The sequence below is a fragment of the Corapipo altera genome, unplaced genomic scaffold (assembly GCF_003945725.1).
Source record: "Corapipo altera isolate COAL_440 unplaced genomic scaffold, ASM394572v1 49, whole genome shotgun sequence".
Lineage (NCBI taxonomy): Eukaryota > Metazoa > Chordata > Aves > Passeriformes > Pipridae > Corapipo > Corapipo altera.
This window is the reverse complement of record NW_020884879.1, coordinates 20,817,581-20,832,293: the sequence shown is the minus strand read 5'-3', so window position 1 is coordinate 20,832,293 and position 14,713 is coordinate 20,817,581. Positions and strand designations below refer to the sequence as shown.

The following is a 14,713-nucleotide window of genomic DNA, read 5'->3' as shown; positions in this document are numbered from 1 at the left end:
GTATGAAATGCAACCACATTAAATCAGTAAGGTTATAAAACAGCATTGCAGCTCTTTACACTTGCACTATAATGCACAGTGTTATAAAAAGACCATCCTCTTATGAAGCCCAGGCAGCTAACTTCTTCATTTCATCTTCATCCTCTGCTCTCCTTCTGGTTGATGCTGCAGAGAAAGAGACAATAATCATCAACTAATGTAACAGTCAGAACCATTTTATCTGTTAGCATGAGGACTTGCATAGTGCTTTTCAGTTTGAAGATCTCAGATCAATTTACTGAGTAGCAAGTTGAACATGGATAATACAGGAATGAAGCTCATGAGTGATGTGACTATTTTGCCTTACCATTATCTCACACATAACCCCGAAGTTAAAAATACAGGTCTGATGTAATTCCTACTAAAAGGCTCCTGCAGAAAATACATTTAATCTCTAAAAGCTGTCACAGACAGAAAATGCCCACAAGAATGCTGCCAGTTCTCTCACCACCATGTAAACAGGCACGAGTGACCTACCCCAGCCAGCTGCACATCCTGCTACCTTTCCATTTAGGGCTGAAAGGTTCTGCATATGCAAGTCCAGTCTCCAGATGAACTCATCTCATTTTAAAGGGAGGTGTCATTTATTAAAAGGGACAAAGAAATTCCTGAACTTACTATGCTCAGGTGACATCGGTTAACTACTGTGTTCACAGCATCAGCAATCCCCAGCTCTGTATCAGCTCCCACACAGACTTTCTCCCTTTGCACCCAAATGTCCTATCACACATCTGCATTCACCAAACTAAAACCTTGCCCAAGTAGTCTTCATTTGCTGACTAGATGCCCTACAGCCCAGGTTCAATCTCAAGCTGTCTCCATCTGTGTGTGGGCTGTGTGTCAGGACTGGCACCTCTCCCAACACCAGTGGAACACTGTTGCTGGGTGCATCACCCTCCTGTGCAAGTTTACAGCAGCCAGCTGGCTCCTGCCTGCAGGAGCCACCGTGTTTGGGGATGGGGGGGTGGGACTGCAGCTACCACCTTCAGGAAAAGGATGCAGGAGACCACAGGTCCTGTCCCTATTCTGCAAATGCCACAGGCTCATTGTGTGACTGGGGAAGGTCACTGTGACTTGCTCCATTCACAGTTTCCCCATCTTCAAGATCAGGAGGGTAACATGCATCTCTAATTGGAAGCATTATAGATCCATTAACTGTACTGATTTTGCTTGTGCTTTTGTAAGCACCGAGTTTCAGAAAACATAAGCCAGTTTTGCAAGGCCTTAAACTATATAACTGTAACCAGCTAATTTTGCCTGAAGTAACCATACAGACAGATGAAGTAGAAAATTAAGATAGTGAGAAGTACATGAAGATAGCCTGGATTTAATAAAAATGTCAACTGCCATAGTTGGAAGGACAATGAATGAACAAACCATAATTGACCAGAGTGCAATTTGCACTGCTTTTCTAAATTTTTAAATTTTTTTTTTACTAGCTGTTCTGCAGTTGACTTCTGTATATGATGCCACAATCTCACTCTGAATGTTTGAAACTACATCTCAGCATTTAAATGCCATCTGCCAAAACACATGTAATAGTCTATGAGTCAGCCTGGTCTAGGTAACCTGTTCTGCAGAACACACCATAAACAACCTGTGTCACGTGTGTGCTGCCCTTACCATGAAATATTTATATTCTTTTACTAGCCTCGGTACACAGCAAATCTTTCAGCTGATAGAGGACAACAGGGATATGGTGAAAGGTGGAGTAAAGGTTGTCTGACTCTGGCTTAATTCAAAATGAACAAGGCAGAACTACAGAAAAATAAGACTACAGGAATAAGCCTGTTCAGTAGAAAGCAAGCAAAGGAATGAAAATATTTCTTTAAATGTGTGCTTCCTGCTGCCTCCTTCCTTTCTAATTAAAACACCAGTGGCAAATATCAAACCACTACCCCACAAAGCTGGATCCTTGTGATGCTAACATTTTGAATCTAGGTCAGACTAATTAAAAGAGACTAAGGATTTAATTGCAAAAAAAAAAAAAAAGGTCTTCCCATTGCTCAATAATCTCACTACATTTAAGTTGGAGATTCATCAGTATATCTGCAAGGTCAAGGTCAAGTTCCCTGAGTCTGTCTCCCCAAATCTACAGAGAATTTAACCCTACATGCTTTCATGGAGAAAAACAGATTTACACTGCTTTTTCTGTTAAACAGATACAAAGGTAAGAAAAGGAATTTATAACACTTAAAAAGTTAAAACAGAGTTAAATATATATCTGAAACTCTCTTTTCCTCTCCCCTTTCTCACAGTATGATTTAATAATGAGAAATGTAAAATGGCAAGCAGGCAGTTTACCAGGGCGAGAAGGCAGCGATGTGGACGGAACACTTGGCAACCTGACATCTCTCATTCCCTTGTTCAGTTCTTCTTGCTCCAGTTCTTCTAACTCTGCCATCAACTCATCCTAAATTCAAGGAAAACATTACTTACAAATTCATTGTACTGACAGGGATCGGAGGCAAGGGCACATTTAAATATAGCAAAGCACTATTGAAGAAACAATTTACACCTAAAAACACATATCAAAACTCAGCATATTAGAAGTATAATTTTTACTAAATATGGGCAATAATGATAAACCTTAATTGAAGATTGAAAGAAGGACCACGGAAGTTAGAAACAGGACAAAGAACAAAATTAGAAACAAAACTGACAGCAGTACGGTACTTGTAAAAAAGGCAAACACAGTGGGGAAAAAGCTTCTCTGCTGTCCTTAGGTTTGTTCCAAATCTAGACACTGTACTCTTCAATGGATTCTAATTTTAACATGCTATTTCTCCCATTTTAAAAAGCAAACAGCTTCCACTGGTTTTAAGGCAGACTGCCATTAAACATTATGCTTTAGCCTTATAACACAACTCCAGGATTATATATAATTTCAAAGCAGCACTGGAATCAGAACTGTCCTCTGGGTCCTGCTATTCACTCTTGAAGCACACAACACTCTTGGGGTTTCAGCTGCAGAAGCTGATTTGGACAGATGATCTAATCCACTTGTATAATGCTAAAAATAAAAAAGCTGTACACTTCTTAAAAAAGCAAAGAACCTACTCCTTGGCTGGAGTTTCCTAAAGAAAGGAAGCTAAATGTTAACATCATTTGTAGAGAAATGGACCTTTGCCACACTGATAAAATGGTTTAAAAAGAAACAATGGGCAAAAGTGGTTGAGGAAAATGTGTTTGTGTAGCAAAGAGCTACAAGGTAGTGAAACAGGCTTTGCCTACACATTTATACTTTGTTTATCACGAATGCAGAAGTTAAAATGATAGCTACATAGCCATCACTGGCCTTCCTACCTAGATTTACTTTCTCATGGTTTTATAATTTATGGCCAAAAAATGGCTACAGTTGGCCTACCTGCCCTAGTTTACAGTGCAAATCCTTGGATATGATCTAAAAATTTCAGCGTCAGGTTTACACCTGATGATGTTCAATTCCCAGCTGATCTCTCAAGGAAATGTGCAAGTTGGAGCCCCCTGTTTTACTTAAGCATTTAGCTGAATTGCAAATCTGCTTGTACTTTAAGTGTCTCAGTGCTGTGAATACAAGCTTCTTAAAAAGTTAGTGTCCAAGCTGTTGTGAAGTCAATGGCAAAAGGTATTTCTGAAAAATTCCAGATGGTCATCTAACCCCCTTCCATGCCAAATCAGTCCTTTCCAACCTCCACTGAACAAGAAAACAATTAAGAGGAAGTGTCAGTCACGACAAGCATTCTTTAAAAAAGATGTGAATGAAACAATGATCATGAGCTTACACCTTTAACATAATAATGTAAAGGCTAGAACATTTGCTCTCTAAGTGGAGACTCTAGTTTTAAGTTCTTTTCATTCTCGAGAATAGACTTAGCTACTAATTTCCCACAACTCAAAAATTGTTCTACAAGTAGGCTGTGGAGCATTGCAATAGCTACAACAAATCCCCTTTCTCCTCTTGAACCTAGGCCTCTGCAAGAGCAGAGGGAAGACACTATGTGAACTTGCAGTTTCCAGGCTTTGTCCGCTGGATGGTGTGTATTTCACATTTGATTATCAGAAACAGGACTCCAGGCAAGGATCACCCCTCCCAGAGAGCATTCTACTCAGGCAGGACAGACCTTTTTTGCATTCTTCATGACAAACACTGTGTCAACCCAGGGAGAAAGAGCCCTTATGTTTCTGTGCCTGTCTGGAGCAGGAGAAATCACATGCTTCCATGATCTCCTTACACCCAAGGCACATGAGTGAAGAGAAAATGCATCCAATTGTGTGGTCAAAACATCCTCCAAAAACAATAAAATTAAATATCATCCTTCAACACAAATCACCTCATAACTGAGCAATTAAGTCATTGATTCTAGCACTCTCAAGCTGCAGTGGCCTGCAAACCAGATTTTCCACTTACTGCCCAAGTGCTATAAGTATTAGGCTCCTATGCAAAAGCAGGTACTGGTACAAAGATGTCCCATGTGCCAGTGGCTTAAGTCCCAGAACAGGAACCATGCACATCAACTTAGACTAGTACCTCTTAGGAACTTTCAGATCAATCTAAAACATGCTTACTAAGGCTAGGCCCCCAAAAGTTAAGTACTGATGAAAAGAAAGACACCGTACATCTGCTTGGGATGGTAGTATGTTTTTCAATTGTTTGAAGCCCAGTTTATATAAGCCAAATCTCATTCCTTGTTCCAGTAATGCACATGTTTCTTGGAAAGTCTATTTACATTTGAAGTGGAAAAACAGGAAAGCAGATAATGGGAACAAAATACAAAGAATTATTCCTATTTTCAACAAATTATAACTATTGAATGAAACCTCCCCTTCCTCCTAGTCAAGCAAATATGTACGATATCACACTTATATTTTTCTTTGTTGTCCATTTGGGTATACAGGAATAAATTAGTTAAGGATAGAGTGAGTTGTTTGATTATTCAGGACATTCTTCAAATGATCCCTGATGATCCCAAATCAACAAAATTGAAAAAAAAAAAAAAAACACACAAAAAAAAAAAAAACCCACAAAAAAAAAACCAAACTGCTGTGATGCTGAACCTGATCCCCAGTTCTGCATTTCACAGATCACAAGAATGTTGAGTACCCTTGACCCTTGAGTCCTCAGCCACAGCTGGATCAGAAACAAGTAATAACGTGCTTAGATATACAAAACCAAATCCAGGGGCACTGGATGAAAGTTACTGCAACAAATTTTCAGAAGCTCCTAAATGCCTTGTGGGCATTTCAGAAGAAAAGAGCTCAAGGAAGAAACCTTATTGCCTCCAACGGGTATTACTTCTATATAATGCTTCTACTTCTGTAGAAAATCTGGAAAAAAAAGGAAAGGACCTGCATCTCCCAGCACCAAAAATGACCTTAAAAATGGTCCAAATATTCAGAACTGTGAACAGCAGCCTCTTCACAGCGCAGGAACTGCACTTAGTCAAACGGATGTCTATTTGGGCCACAAAAAATTATATGTTTCAGTGTCCACTTAGAGTAGTACAAATTACATGTTTTAGTGATCTCCTCCTTCCATGGTTCAAATGAGAAAAACAAGTACAGGAGTGTAGTTAAAAATGCTTTTCTTAAAATTTATATATAAATAAAAGTAGTTTTTATAATTTACATATATATTTTAGTATATATTTTATATATTAACATATTTAATTTTTATATTTATATAAAAATTATACACTTGTCCTAGATAAAACCAAGGAATTTCACATCCACACCTTTTAAGAAACAAACCACTGCACAACCAATAACTGTGGAGTCATCTAACAACTAAAACTCACAGGCCTGAAGTACTAACCTCATCAAATTCATCACCAAAGGTGGCTCGGTTTGAGATAGCATCTGAAATTTCCTGGGCAACATCTTGCTGTTCAGTGATATCTTGCATCAAATCATCAATTTTGTTCAAGTCCCTGGAAAGATAACATGGAAACATATTTTTAGAGATACATCATTCAAATCCTACAGAAGAGACTCACTGGAACAGACCCTATTTTCTTTTTCTGCCCATGGCTGTATAAACAGCAGAACTCACAGGGAATAATTTCCTCACCCAGACCTTAACACCTACACTAAAAGCTTCTGTGTGCTTTGGCCAATCCAACTTCTTTCACTTTGGGATTATAACTAAAGTTAAGCTGCAGCAGTGTGTCTCTCTCCCCCTCGGGGCTTCTCAGACCTCTGCCAAGCAACAGTCACACCCCTGGGCAGATCCCCCAAGGTCAGTATCTTTATGGGAGTACTTTACATTCAGTACTTAAAAGGAGCTTCTAAGAAAGATAGCAATAACATTTTTGCAGGGCCTGTTGCAATAGGCCAGAGGGTAATGGCTTTAAACTAAAAGAGGGTCAATTTAGACTTGACACAAGGAAGAAGGTGGTAAAATGAGGGTGGTGAAACACTGGAAACATTCTAAGTCAGGCTGGACAGACTCTGAGCAACATGATCTGGTGGAGGATGTCCCTGTTCACCGCAGGGTGTTTGGACAAGATGACATTTAAAGGTCACCTCTAAGCCAATCCATTCTATGATTACATGGATCTTTCTTGATGTTAAGCTTTCACCAGAACCGAGGGCAACTTAAGAGAACTGTACCCCATTTAAAGACTTCCCCTTATTATTAACTTCATTATTGTTTCAATTCCTGTTTGCTTCTTCCAGAAAAACCTTTTTGATTTAACTCTGTTTATTCAGGCAGGAAAACACCCCTTGAAACAACATAGGGCATATAAAAGAAAAAAAAGAGAGTAATTTTCTTTGTCCATGTCATATTTTTTATTCGAGTCTAATCAGTACTTTGAATCCCACAATCTAGCTTATGGATTCTGAGGAAAAGAGTTCACTTAGTTTCTATAACTAAATTTTCTTCTGGACAAACCAAGGGCAGAGGCCAGTCTCCACTGCCAAGATAGACAATAAAAAACAGGTAACACACAGATCTCACTAGCTAAGTAAACTTCCTTTTAGACTCGATGTTAAGAAAAGATATTTTTTTGCCAAATATAACACTGCAGCACCAATAGCATTCCTTACATCAGATGCCTGAACCAAAAATGAAGTAAAAACTGTCTAACTCGATACAACAGTCTGCAGTGATGGAATAGTTTGAAAGTGGTCAATAAGCTCAACTTGAAAGCTATTAGAAAGCACTTACATATTTTCATGTACTTTTTTCATAGCTTGTGCAGCATAACCCATATTCTTGAGCACTTCTGTGTTCGTGTGGGAATTTTCCAATGCCTCTCTCTGGAACTCAATGGTCGAAAGCGTCCCATCAATTTGACTCAACTGTTTCTCATATCTCTTTTTCCTCTTCAGTGCTTGTAAGGCAGCTGGAATAGGAAGAGGCAAAGTGCACTGTGTGTTTTCATAGCAAAATGCAAGGCCAAGTAGTTCAGCACCAAGCTGACCTCCAGAATTTATAATTCTCACCCTCCTACCTTACTAGCAGGGAGACAAACTTTGACCACACCACATCAGCAGCCTGTTTATCACCAACATGCTGTTGCATGAACATGCTGGGAAGCCTCTTTTAGATTAACTCCTTTTAGAACCACAGGGAAGAGCAGCTTCTTCCTCCACTGCGGGAGATCTTGAACTCCATCCTGTGCACACAGGCAGAGTAGAGAAAATGGGGAAGAAAGAGAAAAACATGAGAGAAGAGTGAGAAAGGAGAAAACACAGGAAAGGAGAAAAGAAGAAGTTGCAAAACATAAGCAAAAACTAAAGAAGACAGCATAAGAAGATCTGTCATGATAACCACACCTCCAGCAGTGCTGCTTTCTAAACTTTGTCTCAACAGCAGTAACTGTGAAGTGCCATGGAAAGCCCAAATGGCCCGACCAGGCAGGTGGGTTGGATCAAAGGAGGACTCACATTTCTCTGGCTTTCAGCTGCATCTATTTCTTACAATCACTTAGGAAGATGATCTTTAAACCTTAGAATCTGAAAACATATAGAACTTTGTAGACAAAGGCACAGTCAAACTCAGCTACACCCCAGTATCTTTGTAAATTATCGAGATTAGTCTTTTATATTTGCTAAGTTATGAGCAGCATACTTTGCTCAGAGTAAATCATTACCAGAACTTGGGACTTTCTCTTGGCCTCAGGGTGTGGAACACACACAATCTCACCACAAGCATTTCCTCACCACTGTCCCTTGCAAACTAGAGATGTGCTAGGCAAAAAACCCACCAAACAAAACCAGGAGACTGAGTTAACCCATTGTTTTTTCAATGCTATTTACACCCAAATTCCTCCCCTCGTCTTCTACATTTAATTTTTTAATCAGGTTCAGAGCCTGCAAGCAACGGCGTGCAGCCCCTCAGACTCAATCAACAGCAGCAACTACTGTTGCCATCCTTTCAAATAATTGCTCATGTACAATGATACTGAACCTTCACACTGGGGTACACAACTTTTCAAATGAAGTTAGGATCTCTCCAAAGAGGGGGCATAGATTTTTGATGTGTAACAACACACTACAAAAATTAGTGCTTAGTTGACAAATGCTTGAATCAACATGGTCAGAACCGCACACTAGGAGCTGTGCAAGGACAGGCATTCACACAGGCTAAGATTCTAGAACATGCAGTACGATGTTTCAGGACAGCAAACCGCAATCATAACACATTAATCACAGTATTCAGGTTCAAGGTTTTCCCAGGTTTTGGGGGATGGTCCAAAGATCATGCATGTTCCACAGAAGATGCTTGAACACCAGATGATGTCTTGCAAATGGCAAATGTGAGAATTGTAAAATTCTCACTGGCAATTCCAAAATAAATCATTTTTACTTAATCCTAAACAAACTTTATGTACTTATTATTTTCCTATTTATTGATGCTTATTATTGGTAGTGTTAGCACACTAACACTTAGCTTTCCTCAAATCAAATTTGATCCTGGATTCTTCCTAGGAAGCTAGAGATTACAGACAAATATAAAAGTCTGAAACTGTAACTAACACGAGCTGTGCCAGAGAGGACCCTAAAGCCCTGTGGACAGAGGAGCACTAACCAGCTGATGCAGAAAGGCTTCAATTGAAATAAGCATCTACCACAGGGCAGTATTTCCAGCCAGCATTATTCAGAAATGGGACTCTGCAATGGTGCTGTTTTTATTGGCTGCTCAGAGAGAAAATGGATTTCCGTAGTGACACACAAAGCAGTTGTTTTTAAAATCCTGAAGATCATTTAATTAAACCACACCCAAATTAAGAAACCACAGGAGAAGCTAAAGTCCTTGACTTCACCTATTCATAAACATCTTCTCCTCATTACTGTAGTGCAACATATTATCTTCATTCTCTTTAGTTTTACCAGTAACTTACAGAATAAATCACTTCAGAGGAAATTAATTCGTTCTTCTTCATTATCAACCAAGGCATAACAATTCCCCACATCACACTATATGATTTTCCTGATTTGTATTAAATGAATGCCCTTTATTGCACAGTGGTTTGTTATAGTAGCTCCTAGACCATTCATGAGTATTACCTTGTTATTTGAAATCTATTTTTCTGTGTTTTACAGAGTATCATGAACGTTTAGTGCTTTTCTACTGCACATTACAAGCATTTTAAACTTTCTGTGTGATTCTTACAGGATTAAAATGCTTCTGCATTATAATGCTACTGCATTATAATTACTAAACTGCAGAAGAACATATCTCTCAAAAAAGAATTAATTGAGCACAGAACACAAACTTACTTTGACGAAGATCATGAAGAATGGCACTGAAAAATGGTGCTGGCCATTCCAAAGATCTCAAAAAGGAAGACAGCCCAGGGAGGATAGGTCTAGCAGGAGCAGAGTCTGAGGAAGCAAGTGTAATTAATAGCAATTGAAGCAGGAAGAGGTGGAGGTCTTCTCCAGGAAAAAAGAAAAAAAAGAAAAAAGCAGTATCATATACTGCTCCAAAGAAGTTGTGCTCCAAAGAAGCTGATTCAACTCCTGCATTTCATAATGGTTAACCCTTGGCTGGGCTTTAGCACATTTCCTGTACTTCTGAGTCCAGCAAGCAGGATACAGCTCACAGATTAGGAAAAACTGCTTTTAATGTGAGCTTCTATTTTATAGTCAAGATAAGTGCCTGGAACAACAGAAGACTATTATGTCAGTTTAAGTATGCATCTGAATGAACTACTATTATTAAAACACAGAAGAGCACTTTTCCAATATCAATAGTATGGTGATACTTTATTAAAGAAGAAAAAATGGCCAGCTGGGCAATAGTAATGCTGGCCACAGTGAGTATCCAGGTTTCAAAAGGAAAGTAGTGAAATAGGAAGAGTTGTGGTACCCTTCTCACGGTTTCATGACAGATCACAACGAAAAGAGAGCACCATGGTAACAACGCCTTCACCTGTCAAGCCCATCACCAACACTCCGGAGTACAGGAAGCACCAATAATCTCATCTTCTGAAGTAGAAATAAACGGATTGTCTAGTAATCCTTAAAATTCCCAGGAAGAAGGAAACAAGTGTTTCTTCAGAAGACATAACATCATTGTGAAAATGCTGGATCTCATTCTTGGATATACCTCACAAACCTCCACTTCAGTCCTGCAAGGGATCAATGGATTGCAACTTCTGATCTCCCTTACACCAGGGACAACCAAAGGCAATGCTGCTGAGGCCATAAAAATCATAGGACCCTAATTAAGTTCACTGCCAGTATGCATAATCCTTAAAGCCTTGTGGAGGAAGCCACACACAGTTACAACTGAATTCAAGAGCAATAATGTACTGAACTAGTTATGAGTATTCCAGTTCATGGCGAGACACTTTAAACATGATCATGAAGATCAGAGAACAGTTGCTGCAACTTGCAGAACAAAGACACAACTAAGGGCTTCCTCTTACCTCCCTGCCAGAATCCCTCATTCCCAATCTGTCCCGCACCCTTCCACAGGCATGACTGTCCTGTCCATAACACACAACTGCCACACCACTGTTTGGTTTCAGTGGCCTCCTGGTTACAACCACCTCACTGAAAAGGAATGCTACAGGGCTACATAAGCACTGCACGAACATAACACACAGCATCTACCTGTAAACCCCTCCTTGCTATTTCAGTTTTCTTCAAAGGTTTTGTCCTCAGTAGTACTATGTGGTTCTTTACAGTTGAAATTTAATTCTATTCTGGATGGCTTCTCTTCACTTTATTCCTTTCATTTAGATTTTTTTTTTTTAGTATCTGTGAAAGACTCCAGGCTGAAACAACACACATTCATAGGTACGTTATTTTCACAGTTACTAGTGCACTTCAGAAAATACGTTTCCTTTTAAATAGAGTTTTCAAATATCCAGTATAACTTTCTGTCCTTTAATTTTTCCTGTATGACCTTCAAAATAATGGAGAAGAAAGGCCAGTTCATCGATGGAGTTGGCAGCTGTGTACTGGCTGAAACTGAGATACCCCAAAAAGTACAGCAAGAGATAAAAAACAAAACAAAACACACACAAAAAGTGTGAGTGAAATGGGAAGAGATTAAAAGGCAGTGTTAACTGTGAAAAAAAATACTCCTTATCATCACGTAACCTCTGCAGGACAAATTCCAACAAACACTGTTGTTTCAAAAACCCTGAAGCTGTCTAGCCACAATAAGATACTAATGGGGAATGCTGGAAATGTATTTAATAGCCAATTTCAGACTAGGTACAGGAACTGCAGAGATACTCACTTCATAAAGGAAAAGCCAGAAGTATTTAAGTGATGTTTCACATCTATTTGCATAGCTAACGCGTTACAGCTTTTACATCAAGTAAAGCCTACTGATGTCACATGAACCCATTCAAGAGTCATATGAACTCATATGAGAAATTGCTGGTGCTTGAATCTGCTCTCTCGTGTTAGTATTACTGACTCGGACTCATGCACCTAAAAATCAAATGAGATCATGCTAATTCTATCTCTAGATAGAAATCTTACTCCAGTCTCGAACAGTCCCATTTTAGTTTCCACAAGCTTCTTTCTCCACAGATGCAATTAAGAAAAATGAAAACCAAAATTAAAAGTAAAAATTAAGAAAAAAAAACACAGCCACATTAAAAATTACCTGTGAGGTCCCTTTGAAACATTAACAAGGCAATGTAGATTAAAACCTTCATTCTCTCATTTGTGTGTATGTTTACATAATGTTATATACACACAGATGCTGGTTAGAACAGATTTTCTCTGAACTATACAGTACAATACACCGTATGTATTATGCTGTTATATGTAAATCAACAGCAATTAAACTGTAAAGCAATTGACATATCAAATGAAGACATTATTGGAGATTTCAGTTCACTCATTATCCTGCTAAATTCAAGCACTCTGGCACAGCAAGGTTAGTTTATCTCGTTTCTCCTCTGACTGTACTTACACTATCTCATTTTGGCTTTAGAACCACTTTTTGCATGGATAAAACTGCCACACACTGCACTTCGTGCCCTACTCCTGCCTCTTTACTGTCCTTAACTGTTGGTGCCTGAGCAACTGACAAGATAAAAGGGAGTATTTTTAACTATGATCAGCTCAACAATCCAGTCTGCAGCATCACTCCATGAACAATTTCATAAATTAAAAACCAGGGGAATTGCATATTGAGTACAGAAGTGCAAAAAACGATTTGGAAGAAAAGTTTCAGATATCAAACATTGCATGCCTGAAGCACAAGGCCAACAAACACCTGAAAGCAGCATCAACCAGCTGAGTTAAAGGAGAAGCAGATCCACCTTCTCCCAACAAGTTTTTATTCCTGCCTGTGTACCATTCTCTCCTTCACAGGTACATGAGCACTCCATGCAGCTTCCATGGCAACTGGATAAGGCGGATTTAAATTACCCTGAGTAAAAAAGATAATCCAGACAAAAATCCCACAACATTTTACAGCTGCATCCAGCTTTCTGAAACACACCCTTCAGGGAGCTCTACTAAGGGAAAGGAAGGGAGCAGCATGGGAACAAGAGTAAGGCAGGATGCATTTCTTCCTCCTGCAAATGTGCCAGTTTATAGTCCAGGTTTGGGATGAAGTTCCAGAGCAGGATGTTTGGATTTAACCAGGAATTTCTACAGTCAAAAGACCAGCCTGTTTTCTTGCATCAGATCTGCAGACTGGGCTTTTGCACAATCAACTCAGCCTTAGTTTCCAGTTGGATCACCTTCCTGAACTAGCTCACTGCAACAGCACAGAGATACTCCAGCTGAAGCCAGGGGAGTAGAAAAGTGTAGGACTGTGACAACCCTGACAGTTCCCATGCTGCAGAGTACCTGGCTTAGATGTGCTGCTCAACTGGCTTTACTCCCTCTGACTGTACCTTCAAACCTGTCCCATCTTGATCCATGATTTTAAATCCTTTGTAACTAAAAGTTAGTTAAAGTTAAATGGCCTTTTGCTAATAGTTATTAAATGCTAAAGTATTACAAATATATTTATTATAGGGCTAAACAAAACACTTCTAACATGCAGCTCCTCACAAGTTCTGTTACATGGCATTATTTTTAAAATTATTAAATAACAGAAAGAGCAGACAAAAAGCTACCTTGTCATTACATCAGAAACTTTTAATTCTAATTTTTCTTCTGTTTCAAAGCATTTAAAGAAAAATTCATTTCAGAATAGACAAACAGGCCTCTACTGGACTTCAGGAAGTAATTAACTTGTTTCTCAAAGCCCTTTATATCCCCAAGACACTGACTACCATCATTTACTTCCCAGAGATGACAACATCGGTATATGCAGGAGCTAGACCTTATTACCCCTTAGTATCTCTCCTTTGCAGCTAACGCCAGCCCAGAACAGTAGTCACTAATGCTCTAAACTATCGTTCATTTTTTGGTTGTATCATGTACATCCTACGTGATTTGAGGCAAATCACTGAATCACTTTGTTCCTCAGCTGCCACCAGTGTGGATAATATGCACTTACTCATGAATACAGGAGATCGTCACATCCTTCAGCTCCTTTTCCACCTGCCCAACCCATACTCAATCTCCGAGCTGTGATCCCCTCCCCACACTGAACAGCAGCATTTTGCGTTCTAGCTATCCAGCCGACACATGCATCCACTGTGGTGCAAAGCACGTGTATCGCATGGGGAACCACAGACAGTAAATTACTGAGGAATAAAGCATCCTATTACCACCCCACCATAATGAATCCACACTAAACACTAACAGATGCCAAAGACCATCCCGCCTCGCGTGTTTTGATACTTGCTGGGAGCCCACAGCCGACTCACAGTGCACACCTGCGGAGTCAGCTGACCCGGCCCTGCCACAGCCTCGGCGAGACCCGAGTCCCCCGTTCCGAACAAACCCCAGGACCCAGAGGCGCTCCAGCCCTGGGATTTAAAGCCTCGCAAGCCCGGCGGGGGTGGAGGGCAGCGGGGTCCGGCCCGCACTCACCTCGCCTGTTCTTGGTGCCGTGCTGCCGGGCTACCGCCAGCTCCCGCTCGATCCGCGTCTCCAGGTACTCCTGCTTCTTGCTGAGCATCTCCTCCGTCTCACGCAGCCGGGCCAGAGCCTCCTGCGGCGAAGGCCCTCCGCGGCCCTTGGAGGCGGCCGAGCCGCCCCCCTTGAAAAACCTGGAGATCTTGCTCATGGCGGCGGTCCCGGTTCGGCGACCGCCGACGGAAAGGTCTAGCCGGCCCGGCCCGCAGAAACCTCCCCGGCCGGCACAAGCCGT

The 14,713-nt window shown here is 40.3% G+C and overlaps 1 protein-coding gene across 1 annotated transcript; it reads right to left on the bottom strand.

Annotated features, from left to right (window-relative positions):
* On the bottom strand, window positions 1–14,713 carry CHMP4C (charged multivesicular body protein 4C). Its single transcript, XM_027638597.1, has 5 exons — window positions 14,434–14,713; window positions 7,190–7,367; window positions 5,834–5,948; window positions 2,344–2,452; window positions 1–165 (listed from the first exon to the last, which is right to left on the bottom strand). Exons 1-5 carry the CDS (start codon window positions 14,627–14,629, stop codon window positions 101–103), a joined length of 663 nt encoding a protein of 220 aa, XP_027494398.1. The 5' UTR covers window positions 14,630–14,713; the 3' UTR covers window positions 1–100.

Excerpts from the sequence above, each read along its gene's own strand:
- CHMP4C (XM_027638597.1), bottom strand. The coding sequence starts at position 14,629 with ATGAGCAAGATCTCCAGGTTTTTCAAGGGGGGCGGCTCGGCCGCCTCC. Across the intron at positions 7,368-14,433 it reads CGGCACCAAGAACAGGCGAG|CTGCCTTACAAGCACTGAAG; the intron begins GTGAGTGCGGGC and ends TTCCTATTCCAG. Across the intron at positions 166-2,343 it reads ATCGCTGCCTTCTCGCCCTG|CATCAACCAGAAGGAGAGCA; the intron begins GTAAACTGCCTG and ends CTTTCTCTGCAG.